The following is a 22,296-nucleotide window of genomic DNA, read 5'->3' on the forward strand; positions in this document are numbered from 1 at the left end:
TGACGTATGGGATATACAATCCTACCAGGAGGGGCAAAGTTTCCCAAACCTCAAAATGCCTATAAATACACCCCTCAGCACATCCACAATTCAGTTTTACAAACTTTGCTTCCTATGGAGGTGTTGAAGTAAGTTTGTGCTAGATTTCTACGTTGATATGTGCTTCTCAGCATGTTGAAGCCCGGTTCTTCTCAGAGTACAGTGAATGTCAGAGGGATGTGAAGGGATTATCGCCTATTGAATACAATGGTCTTCCTAAAGGGGATCTATTTCATAGGTTCTCTGTTATCGGTCATAGAGATTCATCTCCTACATCCCTTTTCAGATCGACGATATACTCTTATATACCATTACCTCTACTGATTTTCGTTTCAGTACTGGTTTGGCTATCTGCTATATGTGGATGGGTGTCTTTTGGTAAGGGTGTCTCATTTTCTTAAGACACTCTCAGCTATGGTTTGGCACTTTATATATAAAGTTCTAAATATATGTTTGTACTTATATTTGCCATGATTCAGGTTTATTAGTATATTTCCTTTTTGCAGACTGTCAGCTTCATATCTGGGAAATGCTTTTTTTAAAAAAAAAATAAAAAAAAAATTCTTACCTGATGTTTTCACATTACATGTTGCTTGTCCATCAACATCTAATGCTCAGGATATTCCTGTAAATTTAAGAGAATTTATTTCTGATTCCATTCAGAAGGGTTTGTCTGCCATTCCGCCTTCTAATAAACGTAAAAGGTCTTTTAAAACTTCTCATTTTTTAATGACTGATAACATAATGATTTATCTATCTCTGATGAGGATCTGTCTGATTCAGAGGATCCTGCCTCAGATATTGACACTGACAAATCCTCTTATTTAAAATGGAGTATATTCGTTCTTTAGTAAAATAAGTGTTGATTGCATTAGATATAGAGGAGACTAGTCCTCTTGATACTAAAACTAGTAAACGTTTAAATTCGGTTTATAAACCTCATGTAGTTATTCCAGAGGTTTTTCAAGTTCCTGATGCTATTTCAGATATGATTTCTAAGGAATGGAATAGACTGGGTACTTCTTTTACTCCTTCAAGGTTTAAAAAATTGTTTCCTTTGCCTACTGATAGATTGGAGTTTTGGGAAAAGAAAGGCTGCCTCAACTTTTTGGTTGGAAACTTTAGCGCAACAAGTATCAGATCATAATGTGTATAGCATTGTTAAATTAATTCAACATGCTAATAATTTCATTTGTGATGCCATTTTTTATATAATCAGAATTGATGTTAGATATGTCTTTAGCTATTTTAGCTAGAAGAGCTTTATGGCTTAAATCTTGGAATGCTGATATGACTTCTAAATCAACATTGCTATCTCTTTCTTTCCAAGGTAATCAATTATTTGGTTCTCAGTTGGATTCTATTATTTCAACTGTCACTGGGGGAAAGGGAGCTTTTTTTGCCTCAGGATAAAAAATCTGATGGTAAATTTAAAGCTTCTAACCGTTTTCGTTCCTTTCGACAAAATAAGGAACAGAAACCTAGTCCTTCCCCTAAGGAATCGGTCTCCAATTGGAAGCCTTCCTCAATCTGGAATAAATCCAAGCCATTTAAGAGATCTAAACCAGCCCCCAAGTCCGCATGAAGGTGCGGCCCTCATTCCAGCTCAGCTGGTAGGGGGCAGATTAAATTTTTTCAAAAATGTTTGGATAAATTCAGTCCAAAATCATTGGATTCATTACATTGTCTCTCAGGGGTACAGAATAGGTTTCAGAGTAAGACCGCCTGTGAGAAGTTTCTTTCTCTCACGCATTCTAGTGAACCCAGAGAAAGCGCAGACTTTCCTGAAGTGTTTTTCAGACCTAGAGTTATCTGGGGTAATCGTGCCAGTTCCTTTTCAGGAACAGGGTCTGGGGTTTTATTCAAATCTGTTCATTGTCCCGAAGAAAGAATTCATTCAGATCAGTTTTGGATCTAAAAGTTTTGAATCGTTATGTAAGAGTACCAACATTCAAAATGGTGACTATAAGGACTATTCTGCCTTTTGTTCAGCAAGGGCATTATATGTCCACAATAGACTTACAGGATGCATATCTTCATATTCCGATTCATCCAGATCACTATCAGTTCCTGAGATTCTCTTTTCTAGACAAGCATTACCAATTTGTTGCTCTTCCATTTGGCCTAGCAACAGCTCCAAGGATCTTTTCAAAGGTTCTTGGTGCCCTACTCTCTGTAATCAGAGAGCAGGGTATTGCGGTGTTTCCTTATTTGGACGATATCATGGTACTTGCTCAGTCTTTACGTTCTGCAGAATCTCACACAAATCAGCTATTGTTGTTTCTTCAAAGACATGGTTGGAGGATCAATTTACCAAAAAGTTATTTGATTCCTTAGACAAGGGTAACCTTTTTAGGTTTCCAAATAGATTCAGTATCCATGACTTTGTCTCTAACAGACAAGAGACGTCTGAAATTGGTGGCAGCCTGTCAGAACCTTCAGTCTCAGTCATTCCCTTCAGTAGCTATGTGCATGGAGGTTTTAGGTCTCATGACTGCAGCATCGGACGCGATCCCCTTTGCTCGTTTTCACATGAGACCTCTTCAGCTTTGTATGCTGAACTAATGGTGCAGGGATTATACAAGGATATCACGATTAATATCCTTAAATCCCAATGTTAGACTATCTCTGACTTGGTAGTTAGATCACCATCTTATAGTTCAAGGGGCCTCTTTTGTTCGTCCAACCTGGACTGTGATCACAACAGATGCAAGTCTTTCTGGTTGGGGAGCTGTCTGGGGATCTCTGACAGCACAAGGGGTTTGGAAATCTCAAGAGGCGAGATTACCAATCAATAATTTAGAACTCCGTGCGATTCTCAGAGCTCTTCAGTTTTGGCCTCTATTGAAGAGAGAGCCGTTTATTTGTTTTCAGACAGACAATGTCACAACTGTTGCGTCTGTCAATCATCAGGGTGGGACTCACAGTCCTCAGGCTATGAAAGAAGTATCTCGGATACTTGTTTGGGCAGAATCCAGCTCCTGTCTAATTTCTGCGGTCCATATCCCAGGTATAGACAATTGGGAAGCGGATTATCTCAGTCGTCAAACTTTACATCCGGGAGAGTGGTCTCTTCACCCAGATTGTTTTTTCAAATTGTTCAGATGTGGGGGCTTCCAGAAATAGATCTGATTGCATCTCATCTAACGAGAAACTTCCCAGGTACCTGTCCAGGGATCCTCAGGCGGAAGCAGTGGATGCATTGACACTTACTTGGGGTTATCAACCTGCCTATATTTTTCCGCCTCTAGTTCTTCTTCCAAGAGTGATTTCCAAGATCATCATGGAGCAGTCATTTGTACTGCTGGTAGCTCCAGCATGGGCTCACAGGTTTTGGTATGCGGATCTTGTTCGGATGTCCAGTTGCCAACCCTGGCCACTTCCACTAAGGCCAGATAGATCTCAAGGTCCATTTTTCCATCAGGATCTCAAATCATTAAATTTGAAGTTATGGAAATTGAACGTTTAGTGTTTAGTAATAGAGATTTCTCTGACTCAGTGATTAATACTGTGTTGCAGGCTCGTAAATCTGTTTCTAGAAAGATTTATTATCGAGTTTGGAAGACTTACATTTCATGGTGTTCTTCTCATAGATTCTCTTGGCATTCTTTTAGAATTCCTAGAATTTTACAGTTTCTTCAGGATGGTTTGGATAAGGGTTTGTCTGCGAGTTCCTTGAAAGGACAAATCTCTGCCCTTTCTGTTTTATTCCACAGAAAAATAGCTAAACTCCTTGATATTCATTGTTTTGTACAGGCTTTGGTTCGTATCAAGCCTGTCATTAAATCAATCTCTCCTCCTTGGAGTCTCAATTTGGTTTTGAAAGCTTTAAAGGCTCCTCCGTTTGAGCCTATGCATTCTTTGGACATTAAATTGCTTTCTTGGAAAGTGTTGTTTCTTTTGGCCATTTCTTCTGCTAGAAGAGTTTCTGAATTATCTGCTCTTTCTTGTGAGTCTCCTTTTCTGATTTTTCATCAGGATAAGGCAGTTTTGCGGACTTCATTTAAATTCTTTCCTAAAGTTGTGAATTCCAACAACATTAGTAGGGAAATTGTTGTGCCTTCTTTGTGTCCACATCCTAAGAATTATTTGGAAAGCTCTTTACATTCTTTGGATGTGGTGAGAGCTTTGAAATATTATGTTGAAGCTACTAAAGATTTCAGGAAGACTTCTAGTCTATTTGTTATCTTTTCTGGTTCTAGGAAAGGTCAGAAGGCTTCTGCCATTTCTTTGGCATCTTGGTTAAAGCTTTTGGTTCATCACGCTTATTTGGAGTCGGGTAAATCCCCGCCTCAGAGGATTACAGCTCATTCTACTAGGTCAGTTTCCACTTCCTGGGCTTTTAAGAATGAAACTTCAGTTGATCAGATTTGCAAAGCAGCAACTTGGTCTTCTTTGCATACATTTACTAAGTTCTACCATTTTGATGATTTTTCTTCTTCAGAAGCAGTTTTTGGTAGAAAAGTTCTTCAGGCAGCTGTTTCAGTTTGATTCTTCTGCTTATAATTTCAGTTTTTTTCTTTTTCCATTATAAGATTAAAACTTATGATTTGGGTTGTTAATTTATTTTTTCAGCGAAATTGGCTGTCTTTATTTTTTATCCCTCCCTCTCTAGTGACTCTTGCGTGGAGTTCCACATCTTGGGTAATTGCTATCCCACTAGCTCATGGACTCTTGCCAATTACATGAAAGAAAACATAATTTATGCAAGAATTTACCTGATAAATTCATTTCTTTCATATTGGCAAGAGTCCATGAGGCCCACCCTTTTTATGGTGGTTATGATTTTTTTGTATAAAGCACAATTATTCCAATTCCTTTGTTTATGCTTTTGCTCCTTTCTTTATCACCCCACTTCTTGGCTATTCGTTAAACTGAATTGTGGGTGTGGTGAGGGGTGTATTTATAGGCATTTTGAGGTTTGGGAAACTTTGCCCCTCCTGGTAGGATTGCATATTCCATACGTCACTAGCTCATGGAATCTTGCCAATATATGAAAGAAATTAATTTATCAGGTAAATTCTTACATAAATTATGTTTTCTAGTTCTGCAATATCTTTTTTTTTTTTTGCGATCGGTCCCCAGAACTGCACTCCATACTCAAGGTGAGGTCTTACCAGGGCTTTATATAGTGACAGAATTATGCTTTCCTCCCTTAAATCAATGCCTCTTTTAATACATGCTAGTATCTTATTAGCCTTTGAAGCCGCTGCCCTGCATTGTGTACCCATCTTTAGCTTGTTATCTATTACTACCCCCAAATCCCTTTCCTCCTGTGTTTGGCTAAGTCTTGTCCCATTTAAAAAATATGCTGCCTGCTTATTTTTACTTCCAAAATGTAGGACCTTGCATTTTCCCGTATTAAATCTCATTTTCCATTTACCTGCCCATACTTCTAATTTTTGCAGGTCCTTTATTAACTTAAGTTCATCCTGCTCTGACCTAATGACCTTACTTAACTTAGTATGATCTGCAAAAATAGAGATGTCGCTATTTAATCCTTGCTCCAAGTAATTTATAAAAATATTGAAAAAAACAGGGCCCAGTACTGATCCTTGGGGGACTCAACTGATTACCTTTGTCCAATCTGAGTATGATCCATTTACTACTACTCGTTGCTCCCTAGTATTACATAGTCTCCATTTTACTCTTGTGGTGATATTGGATTTGCACTGGGACCGAAGGATATGCCAACACGCTGTGGACAACAGATTTGAGATTGTTACTTGTGTCCATTTTTTATGTGCCTGTCATTTTGCTATATCTTGTGAGCACGTGAGGCTATAATAAAAACTTTTATATCTACACTTGAATCCCTGTCTTTTGCGCTTCTCTCCTGTTCACACCATATAGATTTCCATTCGTATTGGGGTACCAGGTCCACCCTTTCAAGAGGAGCGGCAGAACAAGATTTTTTAAGAAATCATTGTGTTCTAAGGAGCCACACTGTTTGATTGCAACAGGATCTCAAGTATTTGTCACTTGTATATCGGGTTTTTACCCTAAAATTAAGCCCTGTTCCAAATTATTATGCAAATTCTATTTCAGTGTCACAAAGATTAAATATATATTTTTTTTTTTCAGTTTAACTCATGGATAGCATTGTGTCTCAGGGCTCTTTTGATCACTGAAAACAATCTCGGACACCTGTGATAATTAGATTGCCAGGTGAGCCCAATTAAAGGAAAAACTACTAAAGGAGGGTGTTCCACATTATTAAGCAGAGCACCATTTTCAAGCAATCTGGGGAAGAAAAAGGATCTCTCTGCTGCTGAAAAGAGTGAAATAGTTCAATGCCTTGGACGAGGTATGAAAACATTAGATATTTCACGAAAACTTAAGCGTGATCATCGCACTATTAAGAGATTTGTGGCTGATACAGAGCACAGACGGGTTTGTGCAGATAAAGGCACATTGAGGAAGATTTCTGCCAGATCCATGCATCGGATCAAGAGAGCAGCTGCTAAAATACCATTACATAGCAGCAAACAGATATTTGAAGCTGCTGGTGCCTCTGGAGTCCCACGGGCATCAAGGTGTAGAGTCCTCCAGAGTCTTGCAACTCTGCATAAACCTTCCATTCGGCCACCACTAACCAATGCTCACAAGCAGAAATGGCTGCATTGGGCAGAAGAATACATGAAGACTAATGATCAAACAGTCCTGTTCACTGAGTGCCGTGCAACACTGGAGGGTCAAGATGGATGGAGTAGTGGATGTTTGGTGGACGGCCACCCTGTTCCAACAAAGCTGCGACGTCAGCAAGGCGGTGGTGGAGTCACGTTTTGGGCCAGAATCATGGGAAGAGAACTGGTCAGCCTCTTTAGGGTCCCCGAAGGTGTAAAGATGACCTCTGCAAAGTATGTGGAGTTCCTGACTGACCACTTCCTTCCCTGGTACAGAAGGAAGAACTATGCTTTCCATAATAAAATCATCTTCATGCATGACAATGCACCATCTCATGCTGCAAAGAATACCTCTGCATCAATGGCTGCTATGGGGATAAAAGCAGAGAAAGTCATGGTGTGGCCTCCATCCTCCCCTGACCTCAATCCTATTGAGAACCTTTGGAGCATCCTCAAGCAAAAGATCTATGAGGGTTGGAGGCAGTTTACATCCAAACAGCAGCTCTGGGAGGCTATTCTGACATCTTGCAAACAAATTCAAGCAGAAACTGTCCAAAAACTCACAAGTTCAATGGATGCAAGACTTGTGAAGCTGCTATCAAATAAGGGGTCCTATGTTAAAATGTAACGTGACCTGTTAAAATGTTTAAAAAGTTAAAATGTTGTTCAAAGTTTGATTGAAATAGCTTTTGATTTCAGTAAATATGCTGCAAACACAACAAATGACAATTTTCAGTTCTTTACAACCTATAAAGTGTTTTGAAACTTACTGTGCGTAATAATTTGGAACAGTGCATTGCAAGTTTTTTTTTTTTATTTTGATAAAAAATACTGTTATCATTAAGAGGTTTGTTCAATAAAATTTGAATTGTACTCTTAATAGTTGATAACATGAGAATTATGCTGACTGTTGTTTACATAAATTATTTAGGTAAATAAGAAAGATATCATTGGCATAATAATTTGGAACAGGGTGTAGACTTTACATTGGGTCTTTGGTTGGGATCATACTTGATGTCCCTATTTATGTGAATGTTATTATTATTCAGATATGTTTTTAACTTTTTATCATTTATTCTAGGTTTTATATTGATTATTTTATTATTGTTTTTTATTGCCAGTTCTATAGTCAGGGTAATATTTAATACCTGTAGCGCTACTTAGTGTTTTTATACACTTTTGTCCTTTTTTGTGCTTTAACATTCTACCTACAGGCGACTGAGGATTTACGCCAGTCCTCTGCCCTGTTTGTTTCTCTGGAAAGCGTAAAGGTCAGAAGGCTACTGCTACTTCTCTTTCTCTCTGGTTGAGAAGTATAATTTGTTTTGCTTACGAGACTGCTGGTCAGCAGCCTCCTGAGAGAATTACAGCTCATTCCACAAGGACTGTCTCCTCTTCTTGGGCTTTCAAAAATGAAGCTTCTGTGGAACAGATTTTCAAGGCTGCAACTTGGTCCTCTCTGCATACTTTTTACAAATTTGAGGCTTCTTTTGGGAGAAAGGTTCTTCAAGTGGTGGTGCCTTCTGTATAGGTCTATCTGTCTTGTTCTCCCACCCTAGTCATACGTGTCCTCTAGCTTGGGTATTGGATCCCACTATTAATTGATGACATTGTGGACTCTCCATATCTTAGGAAAGAAAACAAAATGTATGCTTACCTGATACATTTCTTTCTTTCCGGATATGGAGAGTCCACGACCCCACCCTTAGACAGTTATTTTTCACTAAACCTCAGGCACCTCTACACTTTTGTGTTATTCCATTTCCCTTCGGTCGAATGACTGGGGATTATGGGTAGGGGAGTGACACTTAACAGCTTAGCTGTGGTGAACTTTGCCTCCTCCTGCTGGCCAGGACGTTGTGAACTCTCCATATCCGGAAAGAAAGAACTTTTTCAGGTAAGCATGCATTTTCTTATTCCATGGTGGTGAGAGTCCTTGAGCCCCTGCTCAATGGTTTCTATCATTGGTTGTTTTTCTCTTGTTAAGTGTATCCAGTCCACGGATCATCCATTACTTGTGGGATATTCTCCTTCCCAACAGGAAGTTGCAAGAGGATCACCCACAGCAGAGCTGCTATATAGCTCCTCCCCTAACTCATATCCAGTCATTCTCTTGCAAGCCTCAACCAAGATGGAGGTCGTAAGAGGAGTGTGGTGTTTTATACTTAGTTTATTCTTCAATCAAAAGTTTGTTATTTTTAAATGGTGCCGGAGTCTACTGTTTATCTCAGGCAGTATTTAGAAGAAGAATCTGCCTGCGTTTTCTATGATCTTAGCAGAAGTAACTAAGATCCATGGCTGTTCTCACATATTCTGAGGAGTGAGGTAACTTCAGAGAGGGAATGGCGTGCAGGTTTTCCTGCAATAAGGTATGTGCAGTTAATATTTTTCTAGGGATGGAATTTGCTAGAAAATGCTGCTGATACCGAACTAATGTAAGTAAAGCCTTAAATGCAGTTATAGCGACTGGTATCAGGCTTATTAATAGAGATACATACTCTTATAAAAATGTAATATAAAACGTTTGCTGGCATGTTTAATCGTTTTTATATGTATTTGGTGATAAAACTTATTGGGGCCTAGTTTTTTTCCCACATGGCTGGCTTGAATTTTGCCTAGTAACAGTTTCCTTAGGCTTTCCACTGTTGTAATATGAGTGGGAGGGGCCTTTTTTAGTGCTTTTCTGTGCAGATAAAAATACTGACAGAGACATTCAGCTTCCCTCTGCATGATCCAGGACATCTCTGGAGGGCTCAAAAGGCTTCAAAGTCGTTTTTGAGGGAGGTAAAAAGCCACAGTAGAGCTGTGGCAGTTGTTGTGACTGTTTGAAAAAAAACCCAAAAAACCCCCCCCAAAAAAAACGTTTTTGTCTTTTATTATTCAGTTTTGGGTATTAAGGGGTTAATCATCCATTTACAAGTGGGTGCAATGCTCTGCTAACTTGTTACATACACTGTAAAAATTTTGTTAGTGTAACTGCCTTTTTTCACTGTTATTTCAAATTTTGACAAAATTTGTGTTTCTTAAAGGTGCAGTAACGTTTTTTTATATTGCTTGTAAACTTGTTTAAAGTGTTTTCCAAGCTTGCTAGTCTCATTGCTAGTCTGTTTAAACATGTCTGACACAGAGGAAACTACTTGTTCATTATGTTTGAAAGCCATGGTGGAGCCCCATAGGAGAATGTGTACTAAATGTATTGATTTCACCTTAAACAGTAAAGATCAGTCTTTAACTATAAAAGAAATATCACCAGAAGATTCTGACGAGGGGGAAGTTATGCCGACTAACTCTCCCCACGTGTCAGACCCTTCGCCTCCCGCTCAGGGGATGCACGCTAATATGGCGCCAATTACATCAGGGACGCCCATAGCGATTACCTTGCAGGACATGGCTGCAATCATGAATAATACCCTGTCAGAGGTATTATCTAGGTTGCCTGAATTAAGAGGCAAGCGCGATTGCTCTGGGGTTAGGAGAAATACAGAGCGCACAGATGCTGTAAGGGTCATGTCTGATGCTGCGTCACAATATGCAGATCATGAGGACGGAGAGCTTCAGTCTGTGAGTGACATCTCTGATTCGGGGAAACCTGATTCAGAGATTTCTAATTTTAAATTTAAGCTTGAGAACCTCCGTGTGTTGCTTGGGGAGGTATTAGCTGCTCTGAATGACTGTAACACAGTTGCAGTACCAGAGAAATTGTGTAGGCTGGATAAATACTATGCGGTACCAGTGTGTACTGATGTTTTTCCTATACCTAAAAGGCTTACAGAAATTATTAGCAAGGAGTGGGATAGACCGGGGGTGCCTTTTTCCCCACCTCCTATATTTAGAAAAATGTTTCCAATAGACGCCACTACACGGGACTTATGGCAGACGGTCCCTAAGGTGGAGGGAGCAGTTTCTACTTTAGCAAAGCGTACTACTATCCCGGTTGAGGACAGTTGTGCTTTTTCAGATCCAATGGATAAAAAATTGGAGGGTTACCTTAAGAAAATGTTTATTCAACAAGGTTTTTTTTTACAGCCCCTTGCATGCATTGCGCCTGTCACGGCCGCGGCGGCATTCTGGTTTGAGGCCCTGGAAGAGGCCATCCATACAGCTCCATTGACTGAAATTATTGACAAGCTTAGAACACTTAAGCTAGCTAACTCATTTGTTTCTGATGCCATTGTCATTTGACTAAACTAACGGCTAAGAATTCCGGATTCGCCATCCAAGCGCGTAGGGCGCTATGGCTTAAATCCTGGTCAGCTGACTTCGAAGTCTAAATTACTCAACATTCCTTTCAAGGGGCAGACCTTATTCGGGCCTGGTTTGAAGGAAATTATTGCTGACATTACTGGAGGTAAGGGTCACACCCTTCCTCAGGACAGGGCCAAAGCAAAGGCCAAACAGTCTAATTTTCGTGCCTTTCGAAATTGCAAGGCAGGTGCAGCATCAACTTCCTCCGCTTCAAAACAAGAGGGAACTTTTGCTCAATCTAAGCAGGCCTGGAAACCTAACCAGTCCTGGAACAAAGGCAAGCAGGCCAGAAAGCCTGCTGCTGCCTCTAAGACAGCATGAAGGGACGGCCCCCTATCCGGCGACGGATCTAGTAGGGGGGCAGACTTTCTCTCTTCGCCCAGGCGTGGGCAAGAGATGTTCAGGATCCCTGGGCGTTGGAGATCATATCTCAGGGATATCTTCTGGACTTCAAAGCTTCCCCTCCACAAGGGAGATTTCATCTTTCAAGGCTATCTGCAAATCAGATAAAGAAAGAGGCATTCCTACGCTGTGTACAAGACCTCCTAGTTATGGGAGTGATCCATCCAGTTCCGCGGACGGAACAAGGACAGGGTTTTTACTCAAATCTGTTTGTGGTTCCCAAAAAAGAGGGAACCTTCAGACAAATTTTGGATCTAAAGATCTTAAACAAATTCCTCAGAGTTCCATCTTTCAAAATGGAAACTATTCGGACCATCCTACCCATGATCCAAGAAGGTCAGTACATGACCACAGTGGACTTAAAGGATGCCTACCTTCACATACCGATTCACAAAGATCATCATCGGTTTCTAAGGTTTGCCTTTCTAGACAGGCATTACCAATTTGTAGCTCTTCCCTTCGGGTTGGCTACAGCCCCGAGAATCTTTACAAAGGTTCTGGGCTCACTTCTGGCGGTTCTAAGACCGCGAGGCATAGCGGTGGCTCCGTATCTAGACGACATCCTGATACAGGCGTCAAGCTTTCAAGTTGCCAAGTCTCATACAGAGATAGTTCTGGCATTTCTGAGGTTGCATGGGTGGAAAGTGAACGAGGAAAAGAGTTCTCTATCCCCACTCACGAGAGTCTCCTTCTTAGGGACTCTTATAGATTCTGTAGAAATGAAAATTTACCTGACGGAGTCCAGGTTATCAAAACTTCTAAATGCTTGCCGTGTTCTTCACTCCATTCCGCGCCCTTCGGTAGCTCAGTGTATGGAGGTAATTGGCTTAATGGTAGCGGCAATGGACATAGTGCCATTTGCGCGCCTTCATCTCAGACCGCTGCAATTATGCATGCTGAGTCAGTGGAATGGGGATTACACAGATTTGTCCCCTCTGCTAAATCTGGATCAAGAGACCAGAGATTCTCTTCTCTGGTGGTTGTCTCGGGTACACCTGTCCAAGGGTATGACCTTTCGCAGGCCAGATTGGAATTTGTAACAACAGATGCCAGCCTTCTAGGTTGGGGTGCAGTCTGGAATTCCCTGAAGGCACAGGGATTGTGGACTCAGGAGGAGAAACTCCTTCCAATAAATATTCTGGAGTTAAGAGCGATATTCAATGCTCTTCTGGCTTGGCCTCAGTTAGCAACACTGAGGTTCATCAGATTTCAGTTGGACAACATCACGACTGTGGCTTACATCAACCATCAAGGGGGAACCAGGAGTTCCCTAGCGATGTTAGAAGTCTCAAAAATAATTTGCTGGGCAGAGTACCACTCTTGCCACCTGTCAGCAATCCATAGCCCAGGCGTGGAGAACTGGGAGGCGGATTTTCTAAGTCGTCAGACTTTCCATCCGGGGGAGTGGGAACTCCATCCGGAGGTGTTTGCTCAGTTGATTCATCGTTTGGGCAAACCAGAGTTGGATCTCATGGCGTCTCGCCAGAACGCCAAGCTTCCTTGTTACGGATCCAGGTCCAGCGACCCAGAAGCGATGCTGATAGATGTGCTAGCAGCGCCTTGGTTCTTCAACCTGGCTTATGTGTTTCCACCGTTTCCTCTGCTCCCTCGACTGATTGCCAAAATCAAACAGGAGAGAGCATCGGTGATTCTGATAGCACCTGCGTGGCAACGCAGGACTTGGTATGCAGACCTAGTGGACATGTCATCCTTTCCACCATGGACTCTGCCTCTAAGACAGGACCTTCTGATACAAGGTCCTTTCAATCATCCAAATCTAATTTCTCTGAGACTTACTGCATGGAGATTGAACGCTTGATTCTATCAAAGCGTGGCTTCTCCGAGTCAGTCATTGATACTTTAATACAGGCACGAAAGCCTGTTACCAGGAAAATCTACCACAAGATATGGAGTAAATATCTTTATTGGTGTGAATCCAAGACTTACTCATGGAGTAAAGTTAGGATTCCTAGAATATTGTCTCTTCTCCAAGAGGGCTTGGACAAAGGATTATCAGCTAGTTCCTTAAAGGGACAGATTTCTGCTCTGTCTATTCTTTCTCCAACATAGGTGTGTCCGGTCCACGGCGTCATCCTTACTTGTGGGATATTCTCTTCCCCAACAGGAAATGGCAAAGAGCCCAGCAAAGCTGGTCACATGATCCCTTCTAGGCTCCGCCTTCCCCAGTCATTCTCTTTGCCGTTGCACAGGCAACATCTCCACGGAGATGGCTCAGAGTTTTTTGGTGTTTAAATGTAGTTTTTATTCTTCTATCAAGAGTTTGTTATTTTAAAATAGTGCTGGTATGTACTATTTACTCTGAAACAGAAAAGAGATGAAGATTTCTGTTTGTAAGAGGAAAATGATTTTAGCAACCGTTACTAAAATCGATGGCTGTTTCCACACAGGACTGTTGAGATGAATTAACTTCAGTTGGGGGAAACAGTGTGCAGACTTTGCTGCTTGAAGTATGACACATTTCTAACAAGACTTGGTAATGCTGGAAGCTGTCATTTTCCCTATGGGATCCGGTAAGCCATTTTCTTAATAAGAATAAAGGGCTTCACAAGGGCTTTAAAGACTGGTAGACATTTTTCTGGGCTAAAACGATTACTTTATAAGCATTTTTAATAGATTATAGCTTTGAGGAGTTATTTTAATCTTGGGAATTATGTTAAAAAAACGGCAGGCACTGTATTGGACACCTTTTTCACTGGGGGCCTTTTCTAATCATAGGCAGAGCCTCATTTTCGCGCCACTAATGCGCAGTTGTTTTTGGGAAGCAAGGCATGCAGATGCATGTGTGAGGAGCTCAGATACACAGAAAAAGTTTACTGAAGGCGTCATTTGGTATCGTATTCCCCTCTGGGCTTGGTTGGGTCTCAGCAAAGCAGATACCAGGGACTGTATAGGGGTTAAATGTAAAAACAGCTCCGGTTTATTTTAAGAGTTAAAGCTTTCAAATTTGGTGTGCAATACTTTTAAGGCTTTAAGACACTGTGGTGAAATTTTGGTGAATTTTGAACAATTCCTTCATACTTTTTTTTCATATTCAGTAATAAAGTGTGTTCAGTTTAAAATTTAAAGTGACAGTAACGGTTTTATTTTAAAACGTTTTTTGTTCTTTGTTATCAAGTTTATGCCTGCTTAACATGTCTGAACTATCAGATAGACTATGTTCTGTATGTGGGGAAGCCAAGGTTCCTTCTCATTTAAATAGATGTGATGTATGTGACAAACAATTTAGGGAAAATGATGCCCAAGATGATTCCTCAAGTGAGGGGAGTTAGCATGGTACTGCATCATCCCCTCCTATGTCTACGCCAGTCTTGCCCACACAGGAGGCCCCTAGTACATCTAGTGCGCCAATACTTCTTACTATGCAACAATTAACGGCTGTAATGGATAATTCTATTAAAAACATTTTAGCCAAAATGCCCACTTATCAGCGTAAGCGCGACTGCTCTGTTTTAGATACTGAAGAGCATGAGGACGCTGATGATAATGGTTCTGACATGCCCTTACACCAGTCTGAAGGGGCCAGGGAGGTTTTGTCTGAGGGAGAAATTTCAGATTCAGGAAAAATTTCTCATCAAGCTGAACCTGATGTTATTACATTCAAATTTAAATTGGAACATCTCCGCGCTCTGCTTAAGGAGGTGTTATCTACTCTGGATGATTGTGACAATTTGGTCATTCCAGAGAAATTATGTAAGATGGACAAGTTCCTAGAGGTCCCGGTGCCCCCCGAAGCTTTTCCTATACCCAAGCGGGTGGCGGACATTGTAAATAAAGAATGGGAAAGGCCCGGCATACCTTTTGTCCCTCCCCCTATATTTAAGAAATTGTTTCCTATGGTCGACCCCAGAAAGGACTTATGGCAGACAGTCCCCAAGGTCGAGGGGGCGGTTTCTACTCTAAACAAACGCACTACTATCCCTATAGAAGATAGTTGTGCTTTCAAAGATCCTATGGATAAAAAATTAGAGGGTTTGCTTAAAAAGATGTTTGTTCAGCAAGGTTACCTTCTACAACCAATTTCATGCATTGTTCCTGTCACTACAGCAGCGTGTTTCTGGTTCGATGAACTAGAAAAGTCGCTCAATAAAGAATCTTCTTATGAGGAGGTTATGGACAGAGTTCAAGCTCTTAAATTGGCTAACTCTTTTACTTTGGACGCCACTTTGCAATTAGCTAGATTAGCGGCGAAAAATTCAGGTTTTGCTATTGTGGCGCGCAGAGCGCTTTGGCTAAAGTCTTGGTCAGCGGATGCGTCCTCCAAGAACAAATTGCTTAACATACCTTTCAAGGGGAAAACGCTGTTTGGCCCTGATTTGAAAGAGATTATTTCAGATATCACTGGGGGAAAGGGCCACGCCCTTCCTCAGGATAGGTCTTTTAAGGCTAAAAATAAACCAAATTTTCGTCCCTTTCGTAGAAACGGACCAGCCTCAAATTCTACATCCTCTAAGCAAGAGGGTAATACTTCTCAAACCAAGCCAGCCTGGAGGCCAATGCAAGGCTGGAACAAAGGTAAGCAGGCCAAGAAACCTGCCACTGCTACCAAGACAGCATGAGATGTTGGCCCCCGATCCGGGACCGGATCTGGTGGGGGGCAGACTTTCTCTCTTCGCTCAGGCTTGGGCAAGAGATGTTCTGGATCCTTGGGCACTAGAAATAGTATCCCAAGGTTATCTTCTGGAATTCAAGGAGCTACCCCCAAGGGGAAGGTTCCACAGGTCTCAATTGTCTTCAGACCACATAAAAAGACAGGCATTCTTACATTGTGTAGAAGACCTGTTAAAAATGGGAGTGATTCATCCTGTTCCGTTAGGAGAACAAGGGATGGGATTCTACTCCAATCTGTTCATAGTTCCCAAAAAAGAGGGAACATTCAGACCAATCTTAGATCTCAAGATTCTAAACAAATTTCTCAGGGTTCCATCGTTCAAAATGGAAACCATTCGGACAATTCTTCCTACCATCCAGGAAGGTCAATTCATGACCACGGTGGATTTAAAGGATGCATATCTACATATTCCTATCCACAAGGAACATCATCGGTTCCTAAGGTTCGCCTTTCTGTACAAACATTACCAGTTCGTGGCACTTCCATTCGGATTAGCCACTGCTCCAAGGATTTTCACAAAGGTACTAGGGTCCCTTCTAGCGGTGCTAAGACCAAGGGGCATTGCAGTAGTACCTTACTTGGACGACATACTGATTCAAGCGTCGTCTCTGCCACAAGCAAAGGCTCATACGGACATTGTCCTAGCCTTTCTCAGATCTCACGGGTGGAAAGTGAACGTAGAAAAAAGTTCTCTATCCCCGTCAACAAGAGTTCCCTTCTTGGGAACAATATTAGACTCCTTAGAAATGAAGATTTTTCTGACAGAGGCCAGAAAATCAAAACTTCTAAGCTCTTGTCAAGTACTTCATTCTGTTCTTCTTCCTTCCATTGCGCAGTGCATGGAAGTAATAGGTTTGATGGTTGCGGCAATGGACACAGTTCCTTTTGCGCGAATTCATCTAAGACCATTACAACTGTGCATGCTCAGACAGTGGAATGGGGATTATACAGACTTGTCTCCGACGATCCAATTAGATCAGAGGACCAGAGATTCACTCCGTTGGTGGCTGACCCTGGACAACCTGTCACAAGGGATGAGCTTCCGCAGACCAGAGTGGGTCATTGTCACGACCGACGCCAGTCTGGTGGGCTGGGGCGCGGTCTGGGAACCCCTGAAAGCTCAGGGTCTATGGTCTCGGGAAGAATCTCTTCTCCCGATCAACATTCTGGAACTAAGAGCGATATTCAATGCTCTCAAGGCTTGGCCTCAACTAGCAAAGGCCAAATTCATAAGGTTTCAATCAGACAACATGACGACTGTTGCATATATCAACCATCGGGGGGAACAAGGAGTTCCCTGGCGATGGAAGAAGTGACCAAAATAATTTGATGGGCGGAGATTCACTCCTGCCACTTGTCTGCAATCCACATCCCAGGAGTGGAAAATTGGGAAGCGGATTTTCTGAGTCGTCAGACATTTCATCCGGGGGAGTGGGAACTCCATCCGGAAATCTTTGCCCAAATAACTCAATTATGGGGCATTCCAGACATGGATCTGATGGCGTCTCGTCAGAACTTCAAGGTTCCTTGCTACGGGTCCAGATCCAGGGATCCCAAGGCGACTCTAGTGGATGCACTAGTCGCGCCCTGGACCTTCAACCTAGCTTATGTATTCCCACCGTTTCCTCTCATTTCCAGGCTGGTAGCCAGGATCAATCAGGAGAGGGTTTCGGTGATCTTGATAGCTCCTGCGTGGCCACGCAGAACTTGGTATGCAGACCTGGTGAATATGTCATCGGCTCCACCATGGAAGCTACCTTTGAGACAGGACCTTCTTGTTCAAGGTCCGTTCGAACATCCGAATCTGGCCTCACTCCAACTGACTGCTTGGAGATTGAACGCTTGATTTTATCAAAGCGTGGGTTCTCAGATTCTGTCATTGATACTCTTATTCAGGCTAGAAAGCCTGTAACTAGAAAAATTTACCATAAAATATGGAAAAAATATATCTGTTGGTGCGAATCTAAAGGATTCCCATGGAACAAGATTAAGATTCCTAAGATTCTATCCTTTCTACAAGAGGGTTTGGAGAAAGGATTATCTGCAAGTTCTTTGAAGGGACAGATGTCTGCTTTATCTGTTTTACTTCACAAAAAGCTGGCGGCTGTGCCAGATGTTCAAGCTTTTGTTCAGGCTCTGGTTAGAATCAAGCCTGTTTACAAACCTTTGACTCCTCCTTGGAGTCTCAATTTAGTTCTTTCAGTTCTTCAAGGGGTTCCGTTTGAACCCTTACATTCCGTAGATATTAAGTTATTATCTTGGAAAGTTTTGTTTTTGGTTGCAATTTCTTCTGCCAGAAGAGTTTCAGAGTTATCTGCTCTGCAGTGTTCTCCTCCTTATCTGGTGTTCCATGCAGATAAGGTGGTTTTGCGTACTAAACCTGGTTTTCTTCCGAAAGTTGTTTCTAACAAAAATATTAACCAGGAGATAGTTGTGCCTTCTTTGTGTCCGAATCCAGTTTCAAAGAAGGAACGTTTGTTGCACAATTTGGATGTAGTTCGTGCTCTAAAATTCTATTTAGAGGCTACAAAGGATTTCAGACAAACATCTTCCTTGTTTGTTGTTTATTCTGGTAAAAGGAGAGGTCAAAAAGCAACTTCTACCTCTCTCTCTTTTTGGCTTAAAAGCATCATCCGATTGGCTTATGAGACTGCCGGACGGCAGCCTCCTGAAAGAATCACAACTCACTCCACTAGGGCTGTGGCTTCCACATGGGCCTTCAAGAACGAGGCTTCTGTTGATCAGATATGTAAGGCAGCGACTTGGTCTTCACTGCACACTTTTACCAAATTTTACAAATTTGATACTTTTGCTTCTTCGGAGGCTATTTTTGGGAGAAAGGTTTTGCAAGCCGTGGTGCCTTCCATCTAGGTGACCTGATTTGCTCCCTCCCATCATCCGTGTCCTAAAGCTTTGGTATTGGTTCCCACAAGTAAGGATGACGCCGTGGACCGGACACATCTATGTTGGAGAAAACAGAATTTATGCTTACCTGATAAATTACTTTCTCCAACGGTGTGTCCGGTCCACGGCCCGCCCTGGTTTTTAATCAGGTCTGATGAATTATTTTCTCTAACTACAGTCACCACGGTATCATATGATTTCTCCTATGCATATTCCTCCTTTACGTCGGTCGAATGACTGGGAAAGGCGGAGCCTAGGAGGGATCATGTGACCAGCTTTGCTGGGCTCTTTGCCATTTCCTGTTGGGGAAGAGAATATCCCACAAGTAAGGATGACGCCGTGGACCGGACACACCGTTGGAGAAAGTAATTTATCAGGTAAGCATAAATTCTGTTTTTGCACAAGCGTCTGGCAGAGGTTCCAGACGTCCAGGCATTTTGCCAGGCTTTGGTTAGATTTAAGCCTGTGTTTAAACCTGTTGCTCCCCTGTGGAGCTTAAACTTGGTTCTTAAGGTTCTTCAAGGAGTTCCGTTTGAACCCCTTCATTCCATTGATATTAAACTTTTATCTTGGAAAGTTCTGTTTTTGATGGCTATTTCCTCGGCTCAGAGTCTCTGAGCTATCTGCCTTACAATGTGATTCTCCCTATCTGATTTTTCATGCAGATAAGGTAGTTCTGCGTACCAAACCTGGGTTTTTACCTAAGGTGGTTTCTAACAAGAATATCAATCAAGAGATTGTTGTTCCATCGTTGTGCCCTAATCCTTCAAAGAAGGAACGTCTTTTACATAATCTGGACGTAGTCCATGCCTTGAAGTTTTACTTACAAGCTACTAAGGATTTTTGTCAAACATCTTTCCTGTTTGTCGTTTACTCTAGACAAAGGAGAGGTCAAAAAGCTTCGGCAACCTCTCTTTCTTTTTGGCTTCGGAGCGTAATAAGCCTAGCCTATGAGACTGCTGGACAGCAGCCCCCTGAAAGGATTACAGCTCATTCTACTAGAGCTGTGGCTTCCACCTGGGCCTTCAAAAATGAGGCCTCTGTTGAACAGATTTGCAAGGCTGCGACTTGGTCTTTGCTTCACACTTTTTCAAAATTTTACAAATTTGATACTTTTGCTTCTTCGGAGGCTGTGTTTGGGAGAAAGGTTCTTCAGGCAGTGGTTCCTTCCGCTTAATCCTGCCTTGTCCCTCCCATCATCCGTGTACTTTAGCTTTGGTATTGGTATCCCACAAGTAATGGATGATCCGTGGACTGGATACACTTAACAAGAGAAAACATAATTTATGCTTACCTGATAAATTTATTTCTCTTGTAGTGTATCCAGTCCACGGCCCGCCCTGTCCTTTTAAGGCAGGTCTAAATTTTAATTAAACTACAGTCACCACTGCACCCTATGGTTTCTCCTTTCTCTGTTTTCGGTCGAATGACTGGATATGAGAGTTAGGGGAGGAGCTATATAGCAGCTCTGCTGTGGGTGATCCTCTTGCAACTTCCTGTTGGGAAGGAGAATATCCCACAAGTAATGGATGATCCGTGGACTGGATACACTACAAGAGAAATAAATTTATCAGGTAAGCATAAATTATGTTTTTTTCCTCTTTAGACAGTTGCAGTATGCACCTCCTTTTTTACATGCTCTCTTTTGTATTGCTCTTATGTTATTTTTCTACCTTCTCCTCTGGTTTGACTGTACGTCAGACTAGTTTCCACTAAAGTGGGAGGGGTTTTAAGGGCTCTTGGAGTTTTAGGATCTTTGCCTCCTCCTGGGGGTCAGGAGCATTATTCCCAGGAGTAAAGGATTGTGGACTCTCACCACCATGAAATAAATGAATTTCAAGTAAGCATAAATTGTATTTTTTTGCTCTAACGTTTATTCATTGGTAAGTGCTTAAAAGGGTAATCCAAAACAGAAATAGTATTGTAACTTCTTATCTTTGCTTAAGTCCCAGTGCATCACCTGTCAAGCATCCCCTCCTTTCGGTTTTAATTTTATTTTTACTTGGAATGCAGGTGAAAGTGACTGGAATTTATTCCAATCCAAAAGGTGAATTTCTATACTTCTATAGCATTATGATAAATGTGATTTCTTTCAATTATTTATCTTCTGTTAAAATCTTGATGACTTTGTTTGGGTAAAGCTATGTGATAAAATTCCATTAATTACTGAAGGCACTCTGTTTTAAGGAAATATGAGCATCTTTTATGCAGAATTGGGTTCCTCCAGAGAACTGGGTGAGCGAGTAGGTAGATGATAAATGGGTGTTAATAGCTGAAGGATATCTTAGGGCTGTTAGTGTTAATGGGCTGCACAAATATCAGATGCAAACAGATTATTTAGAAATAACAAATCTTAGTAACTTGTTGCTTTTCCCCCCCTTATAGGATCGACCACCTGTCATATACTCATCAGTTAGGATGGAGGGTCACCAGCTTTTATCAGATGAGGGCCATATTCTAGATGACGAGCCCTCTTATTTATCCTACAGTCTTCCAGATGAGCCTCGACGAGCAGACATCCCAGTGAGTTCAGTTATTTGTATGGGAACATGAAATTTATTGTACCCACCTTATGCATTGTTGATCTTAAAGGGACACTGTACCCAAAAAATGTCTTTCCTGATTCTGATTGAGCATGAAATTTTAAGCAACTTTCTAATTTACTCCTAATATCAAATTTTCTTCATTCTCTTGGTATCTTTATTTGAAATGCAAGAATGTAAGTTTAGATGCCAGCCCATTTTTGGTGAACAACCTGTGTTGTCCTTGCTGATTGGTGGATAAATTCATCCACCAATAAAAAAAGTGCTGTCCAGAGTACTGAAACAAAAAAAAGCTTAGATGCCTTCTTTTTCAAATAATGATAGCAAGAGAACGAAGAAAATTTGATAATAGGAGTAAATTAGAAAGTTGCTTAAAATTTCATGCTCAATCTGAATCACGAAAGAAAATTTTTGGGTACAGTGTCCCTTTAATTTCTGATTCCACTCTGTCTTGACATTCTTCATGGATTAATTTCACATAATTTTCCTTTATTTAGCTTCATTATCATTTTTCACTTTGTTCTCACTCCTCTGTAATTAAATCTTCATACTGCGCTAGTCCGTTTTAATTTATACTTCCCTTTCCCACATACTATTATCATTTGAGTGCCAACAGATTCTACAATGATAATGTGCCTTTTTTTCCATTGGCATGGAGAGTCCACAATTGCATTCATTTCTTTTGGGAAATTCAACGCCTGGTCACCAGAAGTAGGCAGACACCCCAGCCAAGGCTTTAGATCCCTACCACTTCCCATACTTCCCTAGTCATTCTTTGCCTCTGTAACTTGCAGGATGATGATGCTCTGAAGAAAAATGGTATTAGTCCTTTAATGGGTAGCTTCCCTTCAAGATAGGACTGGAGTTAATGCTGTCTCCATGTAAACATCTTAGTAAAGCGTATTGG

The 22,296-nt window shown here is 41.4% G+C and overlaps 1 protein-coding gene across 2 annotated transcripts in view; it reads left to right on the forward strand.

Annotated features, from left to right (window-relative positions):
* CTNND1 (catenin delta 1) overlaps nucleotides 1–22,296 on the forward strand; it is a 444,281-nt gene that overhangs the window by 25,478 nt on the left and 396,507 nt on the right. For both annotated transcript variants that reach the window (XM_053692333.1, XM_053692334.1), the window contains exon 2: nucleotides 21,232–21,369. In XM_053692333.1, the coding sequence (XP_053548308.1) occupies nucleotides 21,232–21,369 (138 nt within the window). The remainder of the gene's footprint in view (nucleotides 1–21,231; nucleotides 21,370–22,296) is intronic.

The sequence above is a fragment of the Bombina bombina genome, chromosome 9 (genome assembly GCF_027579735.1).
Source record: "Bombina bombina isolate aBomBom1 chromosome 9, aBomBom1.pri, whole genome shotgun sequence".
In the NCBI taxonomy this organism is placed as follows: domain Eukaryota; kingdom Metazoa; phylum Chordata; class Amphibia; order Anura; family Bombinatoridae; genus Bombina; species Bombina bombina.